At 37.4% G+C, this 21412-nt stretch overlaps 1 protein-coding gene across 4 annotated transcripts in view; it reads left to right on the top strand.

The window, feature by feature from the left end:
• PALS2 (protein associated with LIN7 2, MAGUK p55 family member) overlaps positions 1–21412 on the top strand; it is a 56640-nt gene that overhangs the window by 14421 nt on the left and 20807 nt on the right. For 2 of the 4 annotated variants that reach the window (XM_080387006.1, XM_080387007.1), the window contains exons 2-3: positions 16038–16159; positions 21064–21216. In XM_080387006.1, the coding sequence (XP_080243132.1) occupies positions 16043–16159; positions 21064–21216 (270 nt within the window). In that variant the 5' untranslated portion in view covers positions 16038–16042. The remainder of the gene's footprint in view (positions 1–16037; positions 16160–21063; positions 21217–21412) is intronic. The other 2 variants (XM_080387005.1, XM_080387008.1) reach the window with 1 other exon arrangement.

Genomic DNA, 21412 nt, shown 5'->3' with positions numbered 1-21412 from the left:
AGTGTGGTTCCTGGGCCGTCAGACTGAACAAGCTGTAACCTGTTTAACATTCTTTCTTTGTCCTTCTGAGCCACTCCTTTTGCTGTATCTAGTTTTTCTAACTTCATCATGATGTATTGCCTACTTTCCAGCCATTTTTTTTTTTGCCTTTATTCAATACATATCCAAATAATTAGCTTTTAAATAGCTGTTCTGGACTTCTGGACCTCAAACAAAATTTTAGTCTTGTTTCTGTGTTGGAGAAGTGACCAGCTTTTCTGTGTATCGTAGGGTTTAAATTTTGGTTAAATATTGTAAACACTGATGTTGGGGGGTGTGTGCATGCATGTGTGTTATGATGGCTGGTATAATTTCAAAGTGTACAAAACAGATGACTGCAAAAAACCCATGAAAGTTAATCAGACACTAAGATGATGAATTTCTGCATCTTAGTGGTGGTTAAACTCATTAAAATGTATTTTCTGCCCCTCTCAAAATTATAATCCAACAAAAAACTTGAAAGGATTAAAATCAGCTAGTTCTGACACCTTGTACAAATATGCCTCTATAAAAAGTGCTGTGTCTGTAAGTTTGTTTGAGGTACTCTTATTGTAATGTCTGTCTTTCATGCAATCTATTTCCCCTCCTTAAAAATCGTAGGACACTGTGTGTTGCATTGGCTTTGCTGTTTGCACTGTAGATTCAAGTAAAAATTTTTAGGGAGAGCAAGAATGTCTCAGATGCAGTTGCAGTGGTATTTCTGCGTTTCGAATTTATGGCAGAGTCTTGCAGCTCTACATAACCGGCAAATTTGTGTGCACTATGCACTTCTCGTCAGTCTTTGCGTTGTTTTTTTGTATCTATCATACAGAAAACACTATATCCACCTCTTCTTAGAAAGCCCCATAACTGAAGAGCAAGACTGGCAGATTTACTTTGCTGATTTGTTTATTTTATTGAGTCTTGAACTTGAGATGTCTCTTGATTTAAAGTATCAGGAAGACTGTCTGACATATGTGCCCATACAACACTGTATGAATGTTCCTTTCTCACAACAAGATGCCTGTTTAGGTTCAGGTATCTGTCTAGAACAAGAACTGTCTGCTGAGTGATGAACCTGGCTAAAGAAGAATTAGGAAAACTGACAGACAGTGCTTTATCTCTAGGTCTTTGGTGACAATCCTTTAGTGGAAGGGTTCTACGGTTTCCTGCTGTTCCTCAGTATTGTCTTCAGAATGAATAAAAATATAGGAGTTACATGGAGCCAGAGTATGGGTTTACAGGTAATGTCAAAGCAAGAAAAGCATACCAGGCACAGGAGACCAGGAAATGACAGAGCTCCTTGGTGTACTCAAACTTGTTCAATGTGTTAACAATTCATTTATTAAGCACAGGAAAACCACAGTTTTGAACACACGTGAAATTTATGTAATTGCGTTGTGAATTTCAAGTAAATAGATTCTATACTTTAAAAAATTATCATTAGACTATTTAATTCTCTACTTTCAGTCATAATTTAATCCTATGTTGAGCCAACATGATGCAGGCTTGATTATATTTTTTTCCTTCATAGCCCTTGATGTCTGTTGTTCTGGAAGGATCATGGTTCCTAACCCGGCATTTCTGATTGTACGTGGGAGGGATTTAATTAGGCTATTTTTAGAGTTATCTCCACTTCTGTTCTGTTGGTGGCACTAGTAAGTAATTCTGACTGCTGATACCCTAGTAACTGGGTCTCGAAACTTGTGCAAATCTGAGAGGTTCCCTCATCAAAAAGCAGTGAGGTTCTTGGCTCAGCCAGGTACTGCTTGTACTAACATCTTCCTCTCTTCTCTCCTCCCATGCCTTTCTTTGAGACATCTCAGCAGTGGGGGAAAGAATAGAAAAAAAGGACTTGGGTCAAACCCAAGAGAGCGTGGCTTTTGTTGTTTCACCATAAACGGGATTGGAGAGAGTTAGCATATGTATGAACTGCTTTCAAGAAATTGCAGTTTGCAGTCTAGAAAGAAATTATGTTAAAATTTCTTTAATTTTTTCCCCTGTGTAGACTTTCTCATTTTTCAGATGCACTCAAAAAGCCAAGTTCCATCATGGCCTCATTTTTACAAGAAAACAGATTATAAAAGAGGTCATGAACTAAAGTAAAAGTTGTGGTTTTAAACATATCTGCTTTCAGATATTACAGCAATTTACCTGTCTCAGAAAATGATGAAAAATAGAAAATATTTTGATAGACTTGATAGACTCTATTCTTTGACTTAATTTTTGCAGTGGTGTGAACTGTCCAAGAAAAGTTCAGCTGTCTCTACGTTTGCCAGAATTTCTTTCAAAAAAAAGAAAATAATTGAACTGAAGATGTGCAGAACTTGACTTGTGCAACAGTAATTGAGGGAGCGATTTGTGTAATGTTGGTGACTGGAAGTATGTACTTGAATAGTTACTGCGATCAAAGAAGAGAAATAAACAAGTGAGATGACTGCGTTCCACTACAGTTATTAGGCTTTGTGTGCTTTCATATCAACTGGTGTGGGCTTGGTACAATAGCAGCAGGTTATATCTGGGCATATAGCATGTTTATAACTTCCCACTTAATCTTTAGCTCTGTCAGTAAGCTGTACTTCATTTCAGGGCATTCTTTGGACACTGGGAGTGAAGCCATCAGTACTTGTTGGAAGCAGGATTTTTGTTCCTATACAAAGCTGGTCATTAAATTTCTGAGCATGAACTATATTCCCCTTTTTTTTTCTGCAGCCTTTCCACTACTCTGAAGTTTCAGTTATGCTCTTGAGTTTCTGTCATCTAGTATCCCACTTCCCAAAGGAAGAATTGAATGGAAAGATGTTTAAAACTTAGTGTGTAATTCGAAAACTTGTAACTATTTGGTCATAGGTTATTCACCGCAAGCCTTTACTTAAAAGTTCTCTGGTTTTCTTCAGTTAGGGTGATAGAGTAAATGACTGAAAACTCAGAAGTTCTTAGGCAAAACTTAATGAAACCAAACCTGGTATTATAAGGAAACAGAGTAGAAAATCTCAGACTTGTCCGTATTGTCCGTATGCATCACAGGTACAAGTGCAAAATACTGTTTTGAAGATACCCTTTGCATTTTCTGTTCCTGTGTCCACATTACAAACCACAAAGTCTGGTCATTCCTGTTCACAGCAGGAAGTTGGAAACTGACACGGAAGTGAAGGCGGTGAACAAAGTGAATGTTTGAAGTGGAAATTTCCTTAAAAAGGTGTAGTTCTTAATGCAAGCTGTCCCAAGACTAGAAATAACTTTTTCCCCTGTTATTGTGCCCAGATATTCTTAAATTGAAATTACATTTCCCACTTTTAATTAAGCATTCGTGATCCTAAATAAATCCTGACTGCGTATTGGGGGAAGTAGTCTGGGAGGTGAAACATATGACTTAAGTGCAGTGTGGCTTACTCCATGGAGTTTTTAATTTCCCTTCAAAATCTGACTGTCAAGGTGATCTTTTTATTCCTTTTCCAAGGTTCTTGAACATACCGCTTAAAGGACTAAAGGAAAGTAACAGTTGAGGATATTGGATAGGTGATTGCGTAAATCTTGACTAAGTTAAATTAAAAGTTTAGAATAGAGTCTTTTACTAGGGCAGTGACTGAGACTCATTTTGGACACTCTTGCCAGTCAAGGAAGTATTTAGCATGCCATCATGTTTTGCCATCTCTGTATTAAAGTCAAAGGTTTTATGTGGTACTTTTTGCCATTTAAAAACATCAGCGATGTTGTTCTGCAAACACTTTTGGAAAAGCCATTTTCTATCCACTATGTCATTACTAATATTCCAAGTGTGTTTTGGTGAATTTTCATTGTAGTTAAGGCTTTACCTTGTGTCCTTAGAATAAACAAGAACTGTGTCATATGACAAGGGTAGTAAAGAAAACATTTTTTTTTTTCTGCTGCAAGTCATCCTGAACCATAACAATTTAGCAACTTGCTTTTACAGCTTCCTGATGTTTGTTTGGACAGAGACGGGGAGTGCTTGCGTGAGATAATTTAGTTTAGTGGAAGTGGGAACATTAGAGTTTAGGCATGAACTTCAAATGAAACTTCTGGAAAACGTACCAGGTGATCCTGTAAAATTGAAAACTGAGGTCCTGGGCCAGAGATAATTTCATTTAAATTTTGTATTTTTTGCAGCTTTATTCCTGTCTTAATTTTTCCACTTGCAAGTTGCAATGCAGAGGAAGACTTTCGGTGAAATTAAGTAGACTCTGAATTAACTGAAAACTTCCCTAAGGAAGTTTTGCATGGTGGGTGTTTTTCCTTCTAGAAAAATGGAGTAGCTATAATAATAAAATATATTTTCTATTTTAAATTAAAATAACTTTAATTTTTGATTAAAAAATGTGTTGAGATAGTTAAGTCTTTTCTAAAGTGCTTTAATTTATTTTGCACTCTAAAAAGCTGCCTTGCGTTTCTGTTTTCTGCATATGAATTTGAGCAATTTTCAAATGCTTGTGCAGCATCCATAATAGAACCTCAAATAAAAATATTTTTATGTCTGCATTGATGCAGATCTAATTTAAATACTCCAGTGTTTTAGGTTGGAAGGGATAATTCAACAAACACTTCACAATAACAGAAGTCTGAAACACGGCATGCGTGAAATGTTAATATATGGATGTGATGTATTAAAAGGGCATAGGTGTAGCTTTTGAAGTGGCTGCATCATGATGGGGCAATCAGATTTTGAAAGTGCTGTGTTTGGATGCTTTCATTTAAAAAAGCATTCTGCTGCTGTTATAAGACTTGAGAATGTGTTAATACAGCCTTACTTAAATAGATATCAAAACTCTTCATCATAAAATTCTTAACTGTTAGATTCCTTAGTGTCTCCTACACTTAAAGCTGTAGAAGGACGTTAAAAACAGCAAAAGCATCTGGATGAAAGGTGGTTTCTGGTGAAATTAATTGTCTAAGTATCTTTTCTGAAGCAAAAAAGATCAAAACCAAAGTGCCAAAAACTGATTTGAAGCCCAGAGTAATAGCAGTAGGGCAAAATATACATGTAGTCTTTTGCACTGAAGGAAGAGGACACTTTGTTCAGCTACAACTTTAAGGTTTGGAGGAGACAGAGGTTCAGAATGATCTTTTATATTCTTTCGTGACAAACCAGTAGATTGAGCTGACAGTATGATGTAACTGCGAGAAAGTCAAAGTAGATCTCATGACCTATCTGTATTAGTAGAAAGGGAAGTATTAATGAATTTGCACAACGCACTCATGAGACTCTTGTCTGATATAATTAGCACAATTCTGACTGTCCATATTGAAAAAAGGTGCAGACTAGAAGAGGTACAGGGAAATTATGCCAGGCTTGCTTCTTTCCCGGTCAATATAGGAGAGGAGAAAATGCCCTCTGTAGGGCAGAAAATTGCCCTCTTTAGGTTAGAAGAATGAAACCCAAGGTATTGTTTGCTAGATACAAAAAAAAGTGGGTTGAGAACAGGGATCAGAAAGAATTGTTTAAGCTAAATTTCATATTAACCAAGACTGAGGAAACACACAGGTATCTGAAATGTGTTTTTTTTTTAAATTATTTCCTACTGGTAATCTGTTGAGTGATCAGGTGCTTTCAGATGGAAGGATGCAAGCACCCCTGCAAACTCCAGTTGAACCAACAAGATCTCTAGCGATCAGATTCATTGTGGGTCTCTGGAGATGCAGTCTTGTTACTTTGCTATACAGTAGAGTATCCAATTTTGTGTATTAAAAGGACCTTGTCTTGTTTACAGATCTGCCCATACCACATTACACAATAGCTCTTTAGGTGTTGTGAGCCATGACATTTACACCAACAAAAGAGTACCTTACAATCCTTCTGAGTTTTAGCTTCTTTGAAAAGATACCTTTATAGTGTGACTAGATGAGAGTGCAAATGGTTGAAGAAACATGTTCCCAGCAGAACTTGAACCTCCCATTTTGTTGTTGCTGGGGTGTCTGTTCTTAGGAGTGGGGCACAACATACAACTTGAAGTTTCACAGCTTACCTTTATTCACTATGACAGTGTTGATTGGAGGCTAGTAATAAGATGCAAGCACGTAATAAAATGGAATCTTCGTTTCTCTTCGGAAGGGTATTCACTGTTTTCTCTTTGGGTCTAAATTTAGTATTTGTGTGAGGAAGGGATCTGATTTAGGAAGTTCTCTTAATTGATTTCCAGTTGGCCTTAGGACAAAGTTATCAATGGGATAAAACTGTATAGATGGTTCTGCATGACTTCACCTCAACTTTTCCACCAATAAAAGTGGTAGGATAAACTGAATTATTTTTCTGTTACACATAACTTACTCCTGTGGGTATATAACTGTGATCTTTACTTATGTTGTTAGTATTTTGTCAGTCAGTTGCTCTGTCTTCAGGCTCTGTTACCCTGCAACAGATAAATAATTTTGCATCCTCTGACAGAAATACAGAGATACAAAGCTTTGGTTCATTTGGGAGGGTACGCACTGGAGCTGAAAAATTAAGATACAGAGAAAGGCATACTTCAAAAGCTGTACTTTGTTGCATCTGTTATGCTGGCATTTTTGACTTCATAAATACTGTCATTAATTGCCTGTGTGGCTGCAGAGAATATATGTGTTTTCATCCAGCTGTTTCTTGTATAATACCAGGGAGGATGACTGATGTGATCCAGTATGTTCAGCCTGTTGTATAAGTTGAGTGGAGTGCAGGATGCATCCTGAAACTTTTTGAATTTGTACTGAAACTTGGGGTGCAAAGTAGTATCTTAGACTGCATATCCACTGAATGCGTTTTGCCTTCATGTAAAAACCAGTTTTAAAATATCCTCTAGTACCTGAAGCATTAACGTAGTTGAGGAACTAAGGGAGTCCGGTCTTTGTTCACCAAAATTGAAATTTCTGCTGGGGCATATGCTAGTATTCATTTAAAGTACAGTAAGTACAGTAGTCTTTGTGTGACATCAGTACATATTTTTCTAACATCTGTAGCTGAAAAGTAAGAATATCACAATAAATAAATAAATCAATCCAGCCTTTTAAGAAAGCTTTGAGTTGACTTGCTTTTGCACACTTCAGTTTGTGCTGTATGGTGGTTGAAGCTTTTGCATTAAATTCCTTGCATATTCTATTTCAAACACAACTGCTGTTGGTAATTTGAGGCATAATACTGTTAAATTTCTCTCCTCTTGGAACACTGAGGGTTTTTTCCTGCAATGGAAACTTTTACATGTACAGCCCTAAATGTCTAGGCTATAGGTAGAGGCTTCCAAAAATACAGCATATTTCCTTTTCTTTCCACTGACCTCCCTTGCCTCCTGCGGATTACTTGAATGCTTTTTAATAATTTCTTCAATGTCTGGAATATTTGGTCTTCAGATGCGTGCAACTTGGCAGTTGCAGAGAAATGCTTATGTTTTGAAGTTTTCTGAGATCTTCTCAAAGACTTTTTCTTCAAATGGCAACATATGAACATTTGTAATAGCAAGAGGAGAAATAGTGGTTTCCTTTAAGCTGTGCCTTATCATAACTGGGGAAATGGGACTGGTTTCAAAATTTGGCTCCTTAGTACTGCCTTTTAGGAGGACTAATGCAAATACTCAGCTAGAACAAAAGCTCCATATGTTTAGGGCAATGTGTAAAGTTTTCAGAAACTGTGGAAGTAAATTTATTTTGTTGGCAGCTGGCAGTAGTAATGTTCAGATTTAGTGTAGTTATTAAGTTCCTGATGAACAGTATTTAGAAATGCTGTAAACCAGCATATTAGTGATTTAGTATCAGTTCATAAAGTAGTTATTTGGAGGCATAGGTCTGATTGTTTTTTTTTCCTTTTTTTAAAATGATGTGCAAATTTTTAAGTCCAGCTCAAAACGAACACTGATGGCATAGCTTTTCCAGTGCTGCCTGAGTTGCCCTGCAGAAGTGCAGGCATCCATAACTGAGCTGTTGGTGTTGATGGGTTTATACTGTGACCTTTTGTATTACAGAAAGAGTGGAGAGATCTGTCTTTCAGTATAGTATCAATATGAATTTCCAGTTTTTATTTAAAGGGAGTATTTACATGGTGTGAAAAAGTATATAGCGAAATTCAAGAAGAGTAATAGTAGTGAGCAGAGCTTTCCATCTGAATGAAGGATGCCAGGAAATAATTACAGAATCACAGAACCATTGAGTCTGGAAGGGGTTTCTTCAGATCATCTTGGCCCAACCCACCTGCTCGAGCAGGTTGTTCAGGACTGTGTCCGTGGGGTTTTGAATACCTCCAGGGATGGAGACTCCACAAATTCTGTGGGTAATTGTTCCAGTGAGGATGAGACACAGATGACATAAATGGAATCAAGAGAAGTTCAGGCTGTAGGTAAAGAAAACCTTTCTCATCATTAGGAAGCAGTAGAAGCAGTTGCCAAGAGAAGCTGTGCAGTCTCCATCCAGGGAGGAGAGCTTTCAGCGCTTTACTGGGTACGGTCCTGAGCACCGTGGTGTGCTGTCATAGCTGTACCTTCTCAGAACAGGAGGTTGGATTAGAGACCTCGTGGGGACCCTTCCCACTTAAGTTAGGCTTTCATAACTTGATTCAGTTATTTTCCTGAATGTACCCCTGGGAGGAAAATGTCTGCTTTTTAGTAACTGGCGTTTTAAACCATTACTCTCAAACAGTTGTATATGTTGTGATTCACTAAGAAACGCTACTTTTTTTTTAGTGGCGTATGAAAGTTGCATCTCCTGAACTTTTCAGAAGTCATCTTAAGCCCTCCTGCCTCTGCCAGTACAGCACTAATACAATAATGAAGAAGCAAATTCATTAGGTGGCTCAGACTACAATAGAGGAATTGCTCTGCAGCTTTCTGCTGTCCTACCATTTGTTTGCTGCAGAGAACTTGTAACTGTGAGGTTAGACCTGTACAATTTAAACCATTATATGAGAAACTTCTCTCTGTCAGAAAAGTCATACTCAGCATACTTTTGTGTATGTGTATGCTTCCTTAGTTAAACATCATCTGTTCGTGAAGTCTTTCCTAATTAAAAAAAAAGTCACAAAACATGGTAGTATTTAACACCTGTATAGGCTTATCTTCAAAGCATCAAGCTTAGTGAGCATCCAGCTAATTTAATTGCCTTTGTACTTTACAATGAGATATTTTTCTTAACAGCCCTTTAAGAAAGAAATGTCTAACACAACTTCCTCAGTACTGGATTTTTGTGTATCTCTTATCAGTATCTTATTGTTGGTCATGATGTATTTATTCAAATAAGACTTAACCTTTTAATTCAGCTGGTTTTGGAGATGTGATGCTTCATTCCTTTTTTTTATCTTTGCTGAAATAATTTTAAAATAGTGCTTTTCTTTCCAAAAGATGCAGCTGTGAGGTCCATCTGTTCATCAGAAAATTTGTGCTTCATCTTTTTTTTAGACAAACTTCACAGCCTGAAAGAGGCATGGCAACAGTGTTTGGGATGTGGAAGGGTTATTCACTCTTCCCTATAGCTTTTGCGACCTTAAGCATCGTGAAAAATGGGCATGTAAGATGTAGTTGAGCTAGGTTTGATAAGCTGAGGTAGGTTTTGACTGCTCAAGCATCTATTTATAGTTATGCTAACATAGCTCAATTTTGACTTGACAAGAAACTTGGAGAAAATGAAGTAAAAAAATTAACAAACATTTCTAAGCATTTGTGTTATTTCTTTTCAACGTGCAAGAAGTCAATGCATAGATTTAGAGTATCCAGAGCAGCATTCATTCTTACCAGTTAAGACTTTTCCTCCTTTACTAATTAGCTGCCATACACTCTATTCATGTCTCTGATTCTGCAGTCAGTAAAGTATGCATGCTGCAGACGACAGCTTCCTTCACTAAGCAATCTGACTGTCTTTCTAGAGAAGTTCCATTGTATTTACTGAATGAGGAGGGGTCCTGTTCAGAAAATGTGCCTACGTGGTGCTACGGTGGGCTGCCACCCAGAAATACTTCAGGTGGTTATCAACGGGGCTATAGCTGCATAGGCCCTACGCTCCCTTCTTGGCAATTTTTTGTCAAATACCTTGGATAAAACCTCAGATTGATGTAGATGCAAAATCTGTGGATGCTTGAGAGCCCACGTGTCAGTGTACCCTACTACAATAAGCAACGTAGTCATACCTTTTTATGGCATTGTGTAACTAATTTGTAGCCTAGCGCAGAGGAGCAGAGGGGCTAAATTGCAATTGTCCATCACTTCTATAGCACTTCTCTGGAGGTATTTCCAAATGTGATCTCTGATCAGTGAATACAGTTGTTGGCTGTAAAAACTCAAACATACTGTTGTATGTGCTCATTGCATAATTCTTTCCAAGAGACTGTTATCTTAAAACGTGGTTTCTGAAGCTTAGCAGTGGTAACAGTGCTTCATATATTCTTGTTCAGTAGTCTGTTACTGAATGAACTTGTTTGTGCAAGCTCAAAATGTTAACTTGTTGTAGGTGCTCCTTTTCTTAGACCTGGGCTGCCAAAGACATTATCGTTTATAACTGGGGAGAGAAGTGGCCAATACAAAATAACTTTTTTTTCTGCCTTATGTTAAAGCATAAATCCGTTTTTTTACAAGCATGAATACAAATGGCAAAAATTTACACAGCTGCCATTGGTTGAGGACCATATGAGTTAAATGAATTTTCTTTTGTTTATGCATATTGGGTGCCTTGTGAAACTTTTCTTTGGATATATCCCTCTTAAAAAAGTTTTTAAATCACACAATAAATTGTTTCCAAACTTTATGTTGTGATGAGATTTTAATGTAACTTTCTAAACTGTGTAAAGCACTAGCCTCACCAATAGCCCTTGAGGTATTTATTATACCTTCCCATCCAGATGAGTAGGGCATGTGGAAATAAATATGCATACATTTATTTAAATGTATTATACATAATTTTCTTTTCATTTCTGTTAGTTTTTTAGCTTGGAGACTAATAAAATGAAATTGAGCTAAAAAAAAAAATCCGAGCAAGATACTTGCTCTGCAAAGCTTTAATTTTCCCCAGTGAGTGACACATTTGTCTTCTGTCTGCAAATCTGGAAAATTTATTTAAATATATGCTTCCTCTTTCCTTTACATAGAATTAACTTAGACAGGAATTAGGCACTGAAAGAAAGAGTAAAATCAAATTGGATAGAAGAGGCATAGTTGAAAGCGTGGTGAAAACCTGTCTTTTTCTTACAAATAGAAAAAGAGTTATCATAGTATCTTGTACTTCTATTTGATCTGAATTTACTCTTGTAAGGTACAGTATGCAGATTAAACATTTGAAGCATCCTTTGGTTGTCTGAAGAGCTATATGTGAATTAGGAGTTAATTTTTGTCACTGCATTTTGCATTAGAAAGTGGGGTTTCTGTATTCTTATGTCTCAGGTTGCACACTGTTTGCTACAGAGGTCAATTAACTTGTCTTCCCTTCCCTTTCCCTTTCCGATGCGGGGTTCAAACGGCAAACTACTTTCTCTGAGTATGGGGTCATATGCATAATAGGATTAGATTGTTCAGTGTGTGTACACAGCAGACGAGTATGCTTTTGCCGAGTCTTGCTTGAGGCTTTAAAATTTCTGTGGTTATGAAGATGTTCTTTGAAAATTGACTGTGGGAATTCATTCTGCCTGTGTGTATGTTCCTTGTCACCAAAGCCAGGGAAGGGAGCGTGGCCCATTGTAATCTAATTTTCTCTTCAGATTCCCAGCTCAGACTCAGTTCTGTTGTCACTTTTTCAACAGCCTCAACTGAGAACCCGTTTCTGCTGCTCAGTTCCTCCACTTCTGTCTGGATGCTGTTGTCAGTGTGTGTTTCTTGTAATATGTATATTGTTAACTGTTGTAGTCAGCCATGCCTATCTCATGGTGTCCTCACAATGTGATGAGAATTTAAAATTTTACCCAGGCGAGTCTTTGAATATAGAAAAAGAGAAAAGGAGGTGCATGGTAGAGCTCTCAAAGTTGGAGTGTTCTTACCAGTTTCCTCTAAAAGATGAGACAAGAGAGGCAAGAGAGACCCAATTAATTTTCCACCGAAGGAAAAGCAAACATTTGCTTTTTAATGGACACCAAAGTATTCAACAATAAGGAGTGCTCCTGGCAACCTGGTTTATTCAGTTTGTTCAGTGTAGTCCTTAGTTCTTGTATGCCTGACTTACGTTGAAGTTCTGCAAGCCTTCCCCTGGCCACCCCCACCCCCCCGAGTAAATCCTATCAACATTTCAAGGGCAGATTTTCCAGAGAAGAGAAGGGAGGCTCAAAAGGCAATTTTTGATAGGGTATTTAGATTTGGTAGTCTCTAAACTCCTTAGTTCCATCTGTTCCTTGCTTGATAGGACCTGCTCTTTTAAGTAAAACTTTTCTACGTGAGTACTTATATCTTCAGCTTTCATTCCTGCTGCTCAAAGATAAGATACTTTTCTAAAAGAGCTAAGGTGGCTTTGCCCCAGGAAAGAAAAAAGTGAAATTGTTTTAAAGACTGCTACTTGAAATTCCATGGGTATCTACATTATTCTGAAAGATCATTATAATTAAGCCTGGAAACAACGTTTCTCCTGCTGTTTGTATTTTAATAAGATTTCTTTTCCCTAGAAATGAATAAACAAAAGCCTGTTGAATAGATACATAAAAAGAGGGTTTATAATACAATAACCAGAGTGTCTTCCCCCCTGAAATTGTCTTTGAATAAATCAAGTTGTTGGGAAGTACACATATGAATATCTAAGGCATATGTAGATCAATATGTTGCTTAGACTTTCAAAGCTATTATCACATGTGAGCAAATATTAGCATTTCACAATAAATGGGAACTATGTTTGAAGCTGGGCCATGACTTGAATAATAATTGTAGAATGCTGGAATTAAAGTACTTAGTCTAGTCTGTCACAAAAAGTACCCAGGTATTGTCTATTCTTTTTAAATAAACCAGCTGACATAATTCCTGTTGGAAGATGCTCGTGATGACTTTTTGAAAAAAAAATACCAAAAAACCCATTTGGTTATGTTCTGAATTTCACTGCCAGGTGAATGTAAAGCTGTCAAATTGTGAAGTATATAAACACAGTGAACTAGTTGCTCTAGTTTCTAGTTACTGTTGCTCTAGTTTCTAGTTACTGTGTACTAGGTAACGGGTGCAAAGACTTTGTTGAAGCTGCTTAAAGCTTTCTCTCAGGCTAAAAAATTTTTACTTAGTCTTGTAACTGGTTAAAATAAAGGGTTACTTAACTATTGGTTTTTTATTCAGCTGCTTAGAAAGTTCTTCCCTTTAAGATGGCTAGCTAGACTGAGAATATAGAGACCCACACTGTGTTCAAACATAAACATTCCAGGGTGAGTAAAAAAGTGCCCTATTGCAACTTCCATCTGCCTGCCTTTTTGTTTTTCTTGTGGCAACACTTTTTAGCTAAGACTCCTGTCATGATGGCTCTGCCATGAGAGAAGGCAACCATTAGATGCACAGCAATAGCAAGCTATTGCTGAAAACAGCTGCTTTTGGTTCTGATCACCTGGGATGCAAGTCTGCCTTTGTGAATGTTTTGAACTCTGTATGTTGATAAATGTGTTTTCTGCTTTCCAAGAGTGCTAAAATATAAGCAGGTTTGGTGCTAGGATTTGTGAAACTTTTACTAAATACAATTATTCGTTTGAAAATATACTGCCTAGCTGCGCAAAGCTTGAAAGTCCTTCTTTTGAAGCTTAATGTTGCTCTTAACAGTTTCTCCTTGATGATAAAGTTTTTATGTAGGGATTTTATTTTTTAGTTTCATCATTCTAAGAGAAGCAGAATTCTGAAAGGGTTATGTAAGAAACAGCTTATTAACATGGTAATAGATACGGAATGTCTTTATTACGCATGCCTGTCAGCACCAAGTGCTGGAATTGCAACTGGTAGTTGAGATGCATGCTTTGGCCTGAAGGAAGCTTTATATTTTTACTCAGGTTATTTATAAGAACAAAAGGCTAACCTGAAGTCCCTTAAACACAATTTACATAACCATTAAAAATGTAAAGAAAGCTTATTATTGGAGCTCTTGCAGTGCAGCACCTAGTGCACTACATACGTTGCCTAGAAATATCTGTCTCCTGCAAATACTATAGCTTGCATGATTGCATTAAGAGTCATTAATCTAAACTGGGAATTGAGAAAATGTGGAACAAGGCAGTTGCACCTACAGCTGAACTTGTCAAGATATAGGACATGCCTAGTCTGAGGCAGGTGTGGACTATTTACAGGTTGATTTGGTGACTTTATGTAATGTGTGATTGCTAACAGCACTTTGTCTGTTATAAAATAGAAGTAATATTACTTCAAAATCTGAAAGCATGAAGTGTCATTTTCCCTCCTACTCATGGTTTCACAGAAGATTCACTTTTTGAAAGCAAGGAGTATGGTTAAAACATCCTTTTTTAAATGCAGTCTTTTGACATACACTGCTGTAGTTAAAATGTGGCACACCAGATGATTTGATTGTTGAAAAGTCAGTTCCACTTGACAGAAAGAATGGCCATAATTTTTTTTCTTGGGATGGAATTTTCTAGGAAGAATTGAAATTAGAAAGTAGGTGTTGAGAAATGCTGTTTGTTCTGTTACTGTACAGCGTTTCATAATAGCTTTCATTATAAAGCAATGGGGAAAGTTAAGGGTAAATTCCTGTGTGGGAGAAGGAGCATATACGCTTTCTAATTCTCTTGAATTATGCTGCTATGCAACATGCAGATCATTGCAGTACACAGTGGTTGTTCTAATGCTTTTTAGCTTGTTGGCAACCTCAACAGAAGGTGGTTTTTTTTAGTATACCTGTGTATGTGTTTGTCGGAGCCTGAGCATGCACATATAACTCAGCAGGAGTGCAAAAGAATACAGTTAAAAACATGAACAGTATAGGTTGTTCACTACTAAGATATTACTACAAGATAAGAATATTTAGTCCTATGTTGGAAAACAGAGAAAGAATAACCATTTACCTTGCGAAGGGCGTCCTAACTGTCCCCAGTGCTGCCCCGTTTTGTGCTCAGCCCAAGCTGGCACATGTGCATCTTTGCAAACTTGAGGCTAGTTGGTGTAATCCCAGCTAAGGGCTGCTGCATGTGAGCCCAGATGTGCAAGAACTCTGTAGTATATGAACACACTGAACCTGTTGTCCAGCATAAAAGGTGTGTTTTGTTCAACTTTATCTTAAATGGGAGAGTTTTAAACAGTTTTTTCTTGGGAAACAGTTTTAAAATAAATTCTCATCGCTCAACCTCATGGGATAAGGCAGCTGGGATGGTGGGACTCCATCTTTCTGACTCTTTCTTGGGCAACGTTGTTCATTCTCACCCAAGCTGCTGCAGTTCTCTGTGAGTCTGTGGATAGCCAGGAAAATCACTGAGGGTACTGGGCAGGCACAACGTGTTTTGCACTGTAGGATACACTCCCCATTGCAGTGTGTTGTGGTGCCCGGGTGATGTTAGCATCTGCACCATCTACACTTGGTGCTGGAGTGCAATAAGTCAGGCTTGGTTGTAAAGGACTGCTGGGCATGGGCACAAGTGTTGCCACGGTAAAAGCTGCCTTAGAAGCAGATTTTTGGTTAAATTAAATTTGGTTATATTAGTTTGGAGCTATGTGTTCATTTTAAAAACAGTGGCATATAGCCTATACAAGCCTTGTAAAACCTGTAGCTGTTTGGAGTATGTATGAGGGCTGAAAACTTCCTCTGAAAGGGAGTTCAAGAGTGTCGTGAATGAGTTGCTTTATTGTATTTGCAAGATTATGCATACCTTATACATAGTTCATACTTGTTTGTTTTTTTAAATCTTTCAAGTAGTAGTGAATCTTGAAAGGAATGTGCTGGGGCTGGGTTTAAGTTGATCGTGGTGATAAGGATTTGGATAGATCCTTTATTTCCATCTTTCAAACACACAAAAAAAAGTATTTCTTCTGTTTTGACCACTTGCCTGTCTACAGTAGATGTAGTTGGCTGCTTAATGTCTCTAAAGTTAAAATTGTGATGTTTCCCAGAGCTTTTGCTATTTATGCAAGCCTGTTTTGGTCAGTACTTACTTTTTGCTTTTGTTTTGTCAGCAGCCATGCAGCAGGTCCTGGATAACCTTACTGATCTGCCGACATCAACAGGCGCTGAAGAAATAGACCTGATTTTTCTTAAAGGAATTATGGAAAACCCTATTGTAAGATCACTTGCTAAGGTATTTCAATTTGCTGATTTGAGTAGAATCTGGAAATATGTTTACTCTGAAATTGCTGTGTGAACATTGAGTATGGACTGAGATATTAACAATGGCACTATGTATGGTACTTTTTATTAAAAGACTTGCAGGAGTTCTTGAAGTTGAATATTTGGTATAATGTAATTTCTGTACACAGTGATTTATTGTTATATAGAAGATTCTAGAGGAAGAAGAAAAATTCAGAGACTCCAGAAATTGTGTGGTAACATTATTTATGAAGAAAATGTCAAAATACTTGAAATTAGAAGCAGTTGGTTTTGATATAGTCTCATGACCACTGTTGTGTGCAAAACCCACATGCCATCTGACTTCTACCATTTTTCCCAAAAGTGAAAAGTGAGAGCAATAACCTTCTTTCTCCCCAAAAGTTTTCTTTTTTTCCTTTGGCTCTGATCAGCCCAGTGAAATATTGATTCCATGCCCTTTCCTGGGTCTCAGATTAATGCTGGTACCTTTAATTGTCAGCTCTGTGAGACATGGGCTATCCTTAGTTTTGGTCTTACATTATGAAAATATTTTATTTAGAGCTGGTAGCAATCAATTATAAATATGTAAGGTAATATTTACAAAAAATCGTTGGACTCTGTAATTAAAATGTAGCTGATCTTACCAGTAGGAGATGCAGTCAATATTGCACAGCACTTAATGTTCTTTCTTAATTTTACCTCATTAAAAAAAGCTACTTTCATGAGGAAAAAAACAGTCAGCTTAAATGTAGCTATCTCTTTAATATGAATAGACATCTGAAAGCAGTGCCCGCTGGGCAGGCATGAAATACTCTGGAAAGGATTGTTGTGCAGGGATTTTGCTCAGTATAAAAATCTAAAAAGGAAAACTTCTCATAACAATTCATGTAAGAATTTACTTCTGTTTAGCTGGTCAAAAAAATTGGCTGTAAGTGGAAGACATTGCACAGTAATAAAATTAGAAATAATGGAAGTGTCTCATCAGCTAGTGACTGCAGAAGGAAAGATTTGTGTACTAAATTTGCTAGAGTAATTAAAAGCATTTTCTTACTTAGAGTTGTTTTGAACTTCAGTATTTGCTGCATAGGTCATCTTTAATTTAATATTTATTATGAAGAAAATGTTCATTGCAAAGCATTTTTTTCATATCGAGAATTTGTGCTTTAATGGCCAATTACAGTTACGTGGAATTCAATGACTAGCAGATGTAAGAAAGTGCTTGTAATGGAAACAGATTCTTCACTATAAACTTGCTTTATCTAGAATGCTGAAAGGTTTTAATTGTGTTCATATGGCATGACTGCAATCATATTTTCTTTTGAAAGTATTTGAGAATTAAACTGAAAAACTCAGTTCTAACCAGCAGAGCTAAATAAGGACAAGATCAAAATGAGAACACATTTCATGTAGTATATATAGTTTATATGTATCCATTTGTCCCTAAAGATACGTAACACTTGTTCTTCTATTAGAAGAGCTAGTTTTAATGGAATAGGCAATTCTCAGGACCCTGAGATGGTCAGATTATTTAAGGAGATGCATTTCAGACCAGGCCAGAGATGCAGAAGCTTTTCATTTCCCTTTATTAGTCAGTTTTTAAGTCTAATCATTATGTAAAGTATCCCAAAAAGGACCAAAAGAAACTTAAGGAAATGTGTCATGAGCCATACAAGCCTTTTTTTTTTTTTTTTTTTTTTTTTTTCTTTTTCAGCCCTTAAAAAAATGAAGGCAAGCTATAAGCATAGTCATTAGTTTATAATATTTTGCAATGCTTGTTTGGCTAATCTTTTAAAAATTGTTCTAGGTAAATTTCACACTTGTTCTGTCTAGAATAAAGGCATTAAGGTAGAAAATACAGATCTTTTTTGTGATAGGGTTCTTTTACTGTACCTTTCCATTCTTCAGTAGGTGGTAGGGGAAAGGGAAGTAACCGTAATCACTGTAAAATGTATTTTCCTGTCTTTTACTGATGTTTATAGAATCATAGAATAGTTTTGGTTGGAAGGGACTTTCAAAGATGATCTAGTCCAACACCCCTGCAATAAGCAGGGACATCTTCACCTACATCAGGTTGCTCAGAGCTGTGTCCAGCCTGACCTTGAATGTTTCCAGGATGGGGCATCTATCACATCTCTGGGCAGCCTGTTCCAGTGTTTCACCACCCTCATCATAAAAAGTCTTCCTTATATATATAATCTGAATCTACTCTCCTTTAGTCTAAAAAACATTATCCTCTGTCCTATCACAACAGGTCCTACTTAAAAGTTTGCCCCCATCTTTTTATGAGCCCCCTTTAGGTACTGGAAAGCTGCAGTAAGGTCTCCCCAGACCCTCCTCTGCTCCTGGCTGAGCAACCCCAGCTCTCTCAGCCTGTCCTCATAGGTGAGGTTCTCCAGCCTCTGATCATCTTCATGGCCCTCCTCTGGATCCGCTCCAACAAATCTGTGTCTTTCCTGTGCTGAGGTTTATGTTCAATCCTAACTAGCCTTTAGAATTGTTATGCTTTTTTGAAAACAGTTGAATTTGGAACATGCATGAATTGTACTCGGTTTTACTACTGAACTGTCTTATTAAAGTATTTTTTTCTCCTGGGTTTTTAACTGTTCTTTTGAACGTCACAACTTTATCTTCTTTTCTGCAGTCACTACTGCTTTTAATATTGTAGCATAGCCTAGAGCACACCAGGTGAATGCCTAACTGAGACCAAGGAAACATCTTGAGAGTAATCTATAAACATTGAGTCCAGTATTTAGGATGTCAGATGGTTGGAGGCAAAGGCCTTACTATTTGAACATTTGGCAAGTATAATAAATATTGAATGAATCAAAAACCTCAATTCAGTATCACTATTTTTGAAATTGTACACTGGAATAAAAAAAAATAGTTGCAATACCTAAGTATTCCTTTTTTAATTTTTTTTCTTTCTTAAGTTATTCATACCACTCCATGTCCTGCTACTCCCCAACATAATACAGGATCGGAGGTTGTTGACTGATAAACTTTCTGTTCCTCAGTATATACATGGCCTTGATTTTGGGGTGAAGGGTGAGGATACTTTTATTTAGATTATACTGTGTTAGTAGTAGTATTATAAAGAAAATGAGTGACAAAGGAGGTAACCCATATTCTCTAATCTTATAAAGGTTTTGCAGTGGGTGTATGTTTAAAAGTCAATAGATTTATGGGTTTACTTGCTGCAGAAGAAGCAGACTTTAAAAGAAGGATGTTGTTTACTGTATGTATTATGTACAAAATAGCATTCATTCCCTTCTAAAGGAGAATGTGTGTAGGTGCCAGGCTTCCTATGACTTCGTAATCATGGTCATTTGGTTTGTGTGTGTTGGTGTTGGGAAATGTTTGAAATGTCTTTCTCTATGTTAAGTTAGCCTTTCCAGTGTTTGATCATCGGTCCTGCACAAATACCATTTTATGGATATGAAGTAGAATTTAATACTCAGATGATTTCAGGAAACGAAGTTTTCTGCTTTTAGCAAAATCTTATTTTAGCATCTGTTTTAAAGCACTAATAAGAAAGTAGATGTGTGCACGTACCTTTAAATTATATAAATGGGAAGTATGTATAGATGACTTCCAAATATATCTGTTGTTTGTTGTATTTTTACATGCCAAAGCGATTGTTCTTTTTTGAACTTGTTGCTTCAGTGTTGTAAATAACTCTTATTTGAATGCATTGAGAATCTTAATTATTTTTGGCCTCCTCTTATTCCCTAATTTTATGGTACAGCAGTACCTGTAATAAATAAGATGGTATGTTTCTCTTACCACTCAAAGCTCCTACCTTTCAATGAATTTAAGTATCTGCAGTGTTTAAGAAAGGATTAAAAAGAGAAAGAGATTAAAAGATATCACAAAATGGTTGAGGTTGGAAGGAACCTCTGGGGGGGGCATTTGGTCCAACGCCCTCCTCAAGTAGGGTCACGTGGAGATGGCTGCCCAGGACCATGTCCGATGGCTTTTGAATATTTCTAAGGAGGGAGACTCCAACCTCTCTGGGCAAAGTGTGCCAGTGCTCAGTCACCCTCACAGTAGAAGAAGTGTTTCCTTGTGTTTAGACAGAGCCTCCTGTGTTCCACTTTGAGCCCATTGTCTCCTGTCCTGTCACTGGGCACCCGCTGAAAAGAGCCTGGCTCCATCCTCTTTGCACCCTCCCTTCGGGTATTTATACACATTGATGAGACCCCCCTGAAGCTGTCTGTTCTCCAGGCTGAGCAGTCCCAGGTCTCCCAGCCTTTCCCCAAACACTAGGTGCTTCAGTCCTTTCATTGTCTTCACGGCCCTTCAGTACACTCTCTCCAGTAGGTCTACAATTATAAACGGTACTCCAGGTGTGGCCTCGTCATTGCTGAGTAGAGGTCGACCTTCTGGCAGCACACTTCTTAATGCAGCCTGGGATGCTGTTAGCTGCCTTTGCTGCAGACTTTTCTTTAGCATTTCCTTTAGTTACGCAGATTTCCTTTTAAAATTTGCTGGTTTGTAGGTGTTTTAATAGGAGGAGCCTGTGGTAAATGCTGCTCTTGCAGACTTTGTGTCTTCTGAGCAGGTCCCATAGTTCCTTTTTTGTCCTTCTAGAAGGTGTACTTGTAGTGGCTTCTGAAGCAGAAGAGATCTGAGGCACTATACTGTTCAGAGAGGACTGTTTGGTCTATATAGCATGAAGGTTGTGGGAAATAAGGATATACAAGCGTCTCTGACAGGTGCCATTTATGAGGTTTGTTGGGTCATGCAAAATGTAAGCATGTAAAATACACAGATTACACGAGACGTAATTTTTCTGGCTTTCCTGCTAAAGGTTGCGCCAAGAAATTATTTAAAAGGTTTATAAATTGGAGCTACTTGAAACTTACTCACACTATAGATATATGTTTAATCTTACAGGCTCATGAGCGACTGGAAGATTCTAAACTTGAGGCTGTCAGTGACAACAACCTGGAGTTGGTGAATGAAATTCTTGAAGACATCAGTCCCTTAGTAAATAAAGATGAAAATATTGCAGAATTGGTTGGAATACTCAAGGAGCCTCATTTTCAGGTGCCACGTTTTTACTGTCTATTACCAACTTACTGTGTCGGCGTCCACATACGGATCTAGGAATAATAACAAAACAAAACCTGAACTGTAGTGAACTTTAATATGTAGGATTTACTGCAAATGGCAGGTAAAACAGAAGCCATGTGAGGGTAAGAGTGCGCATGATTTTATCCTTTAATATCACTTCAAGAATATC

This window comes from Falco punctatus (genome assembly GCF_963210335.1).
Source record: "Falco punctatus genome assembly, chromosome: 4".
Classification (NCBI taxonomy): Eukaryota; Metazoa; Chordata; class Aves; order Falconiformes; family Falconidae; genus Falco; species Falco punctatus.
Note: the sequence above shows the minus strand (reverse complement) of the source record. Positions and strands in the feature narration are given on the sequence as shown.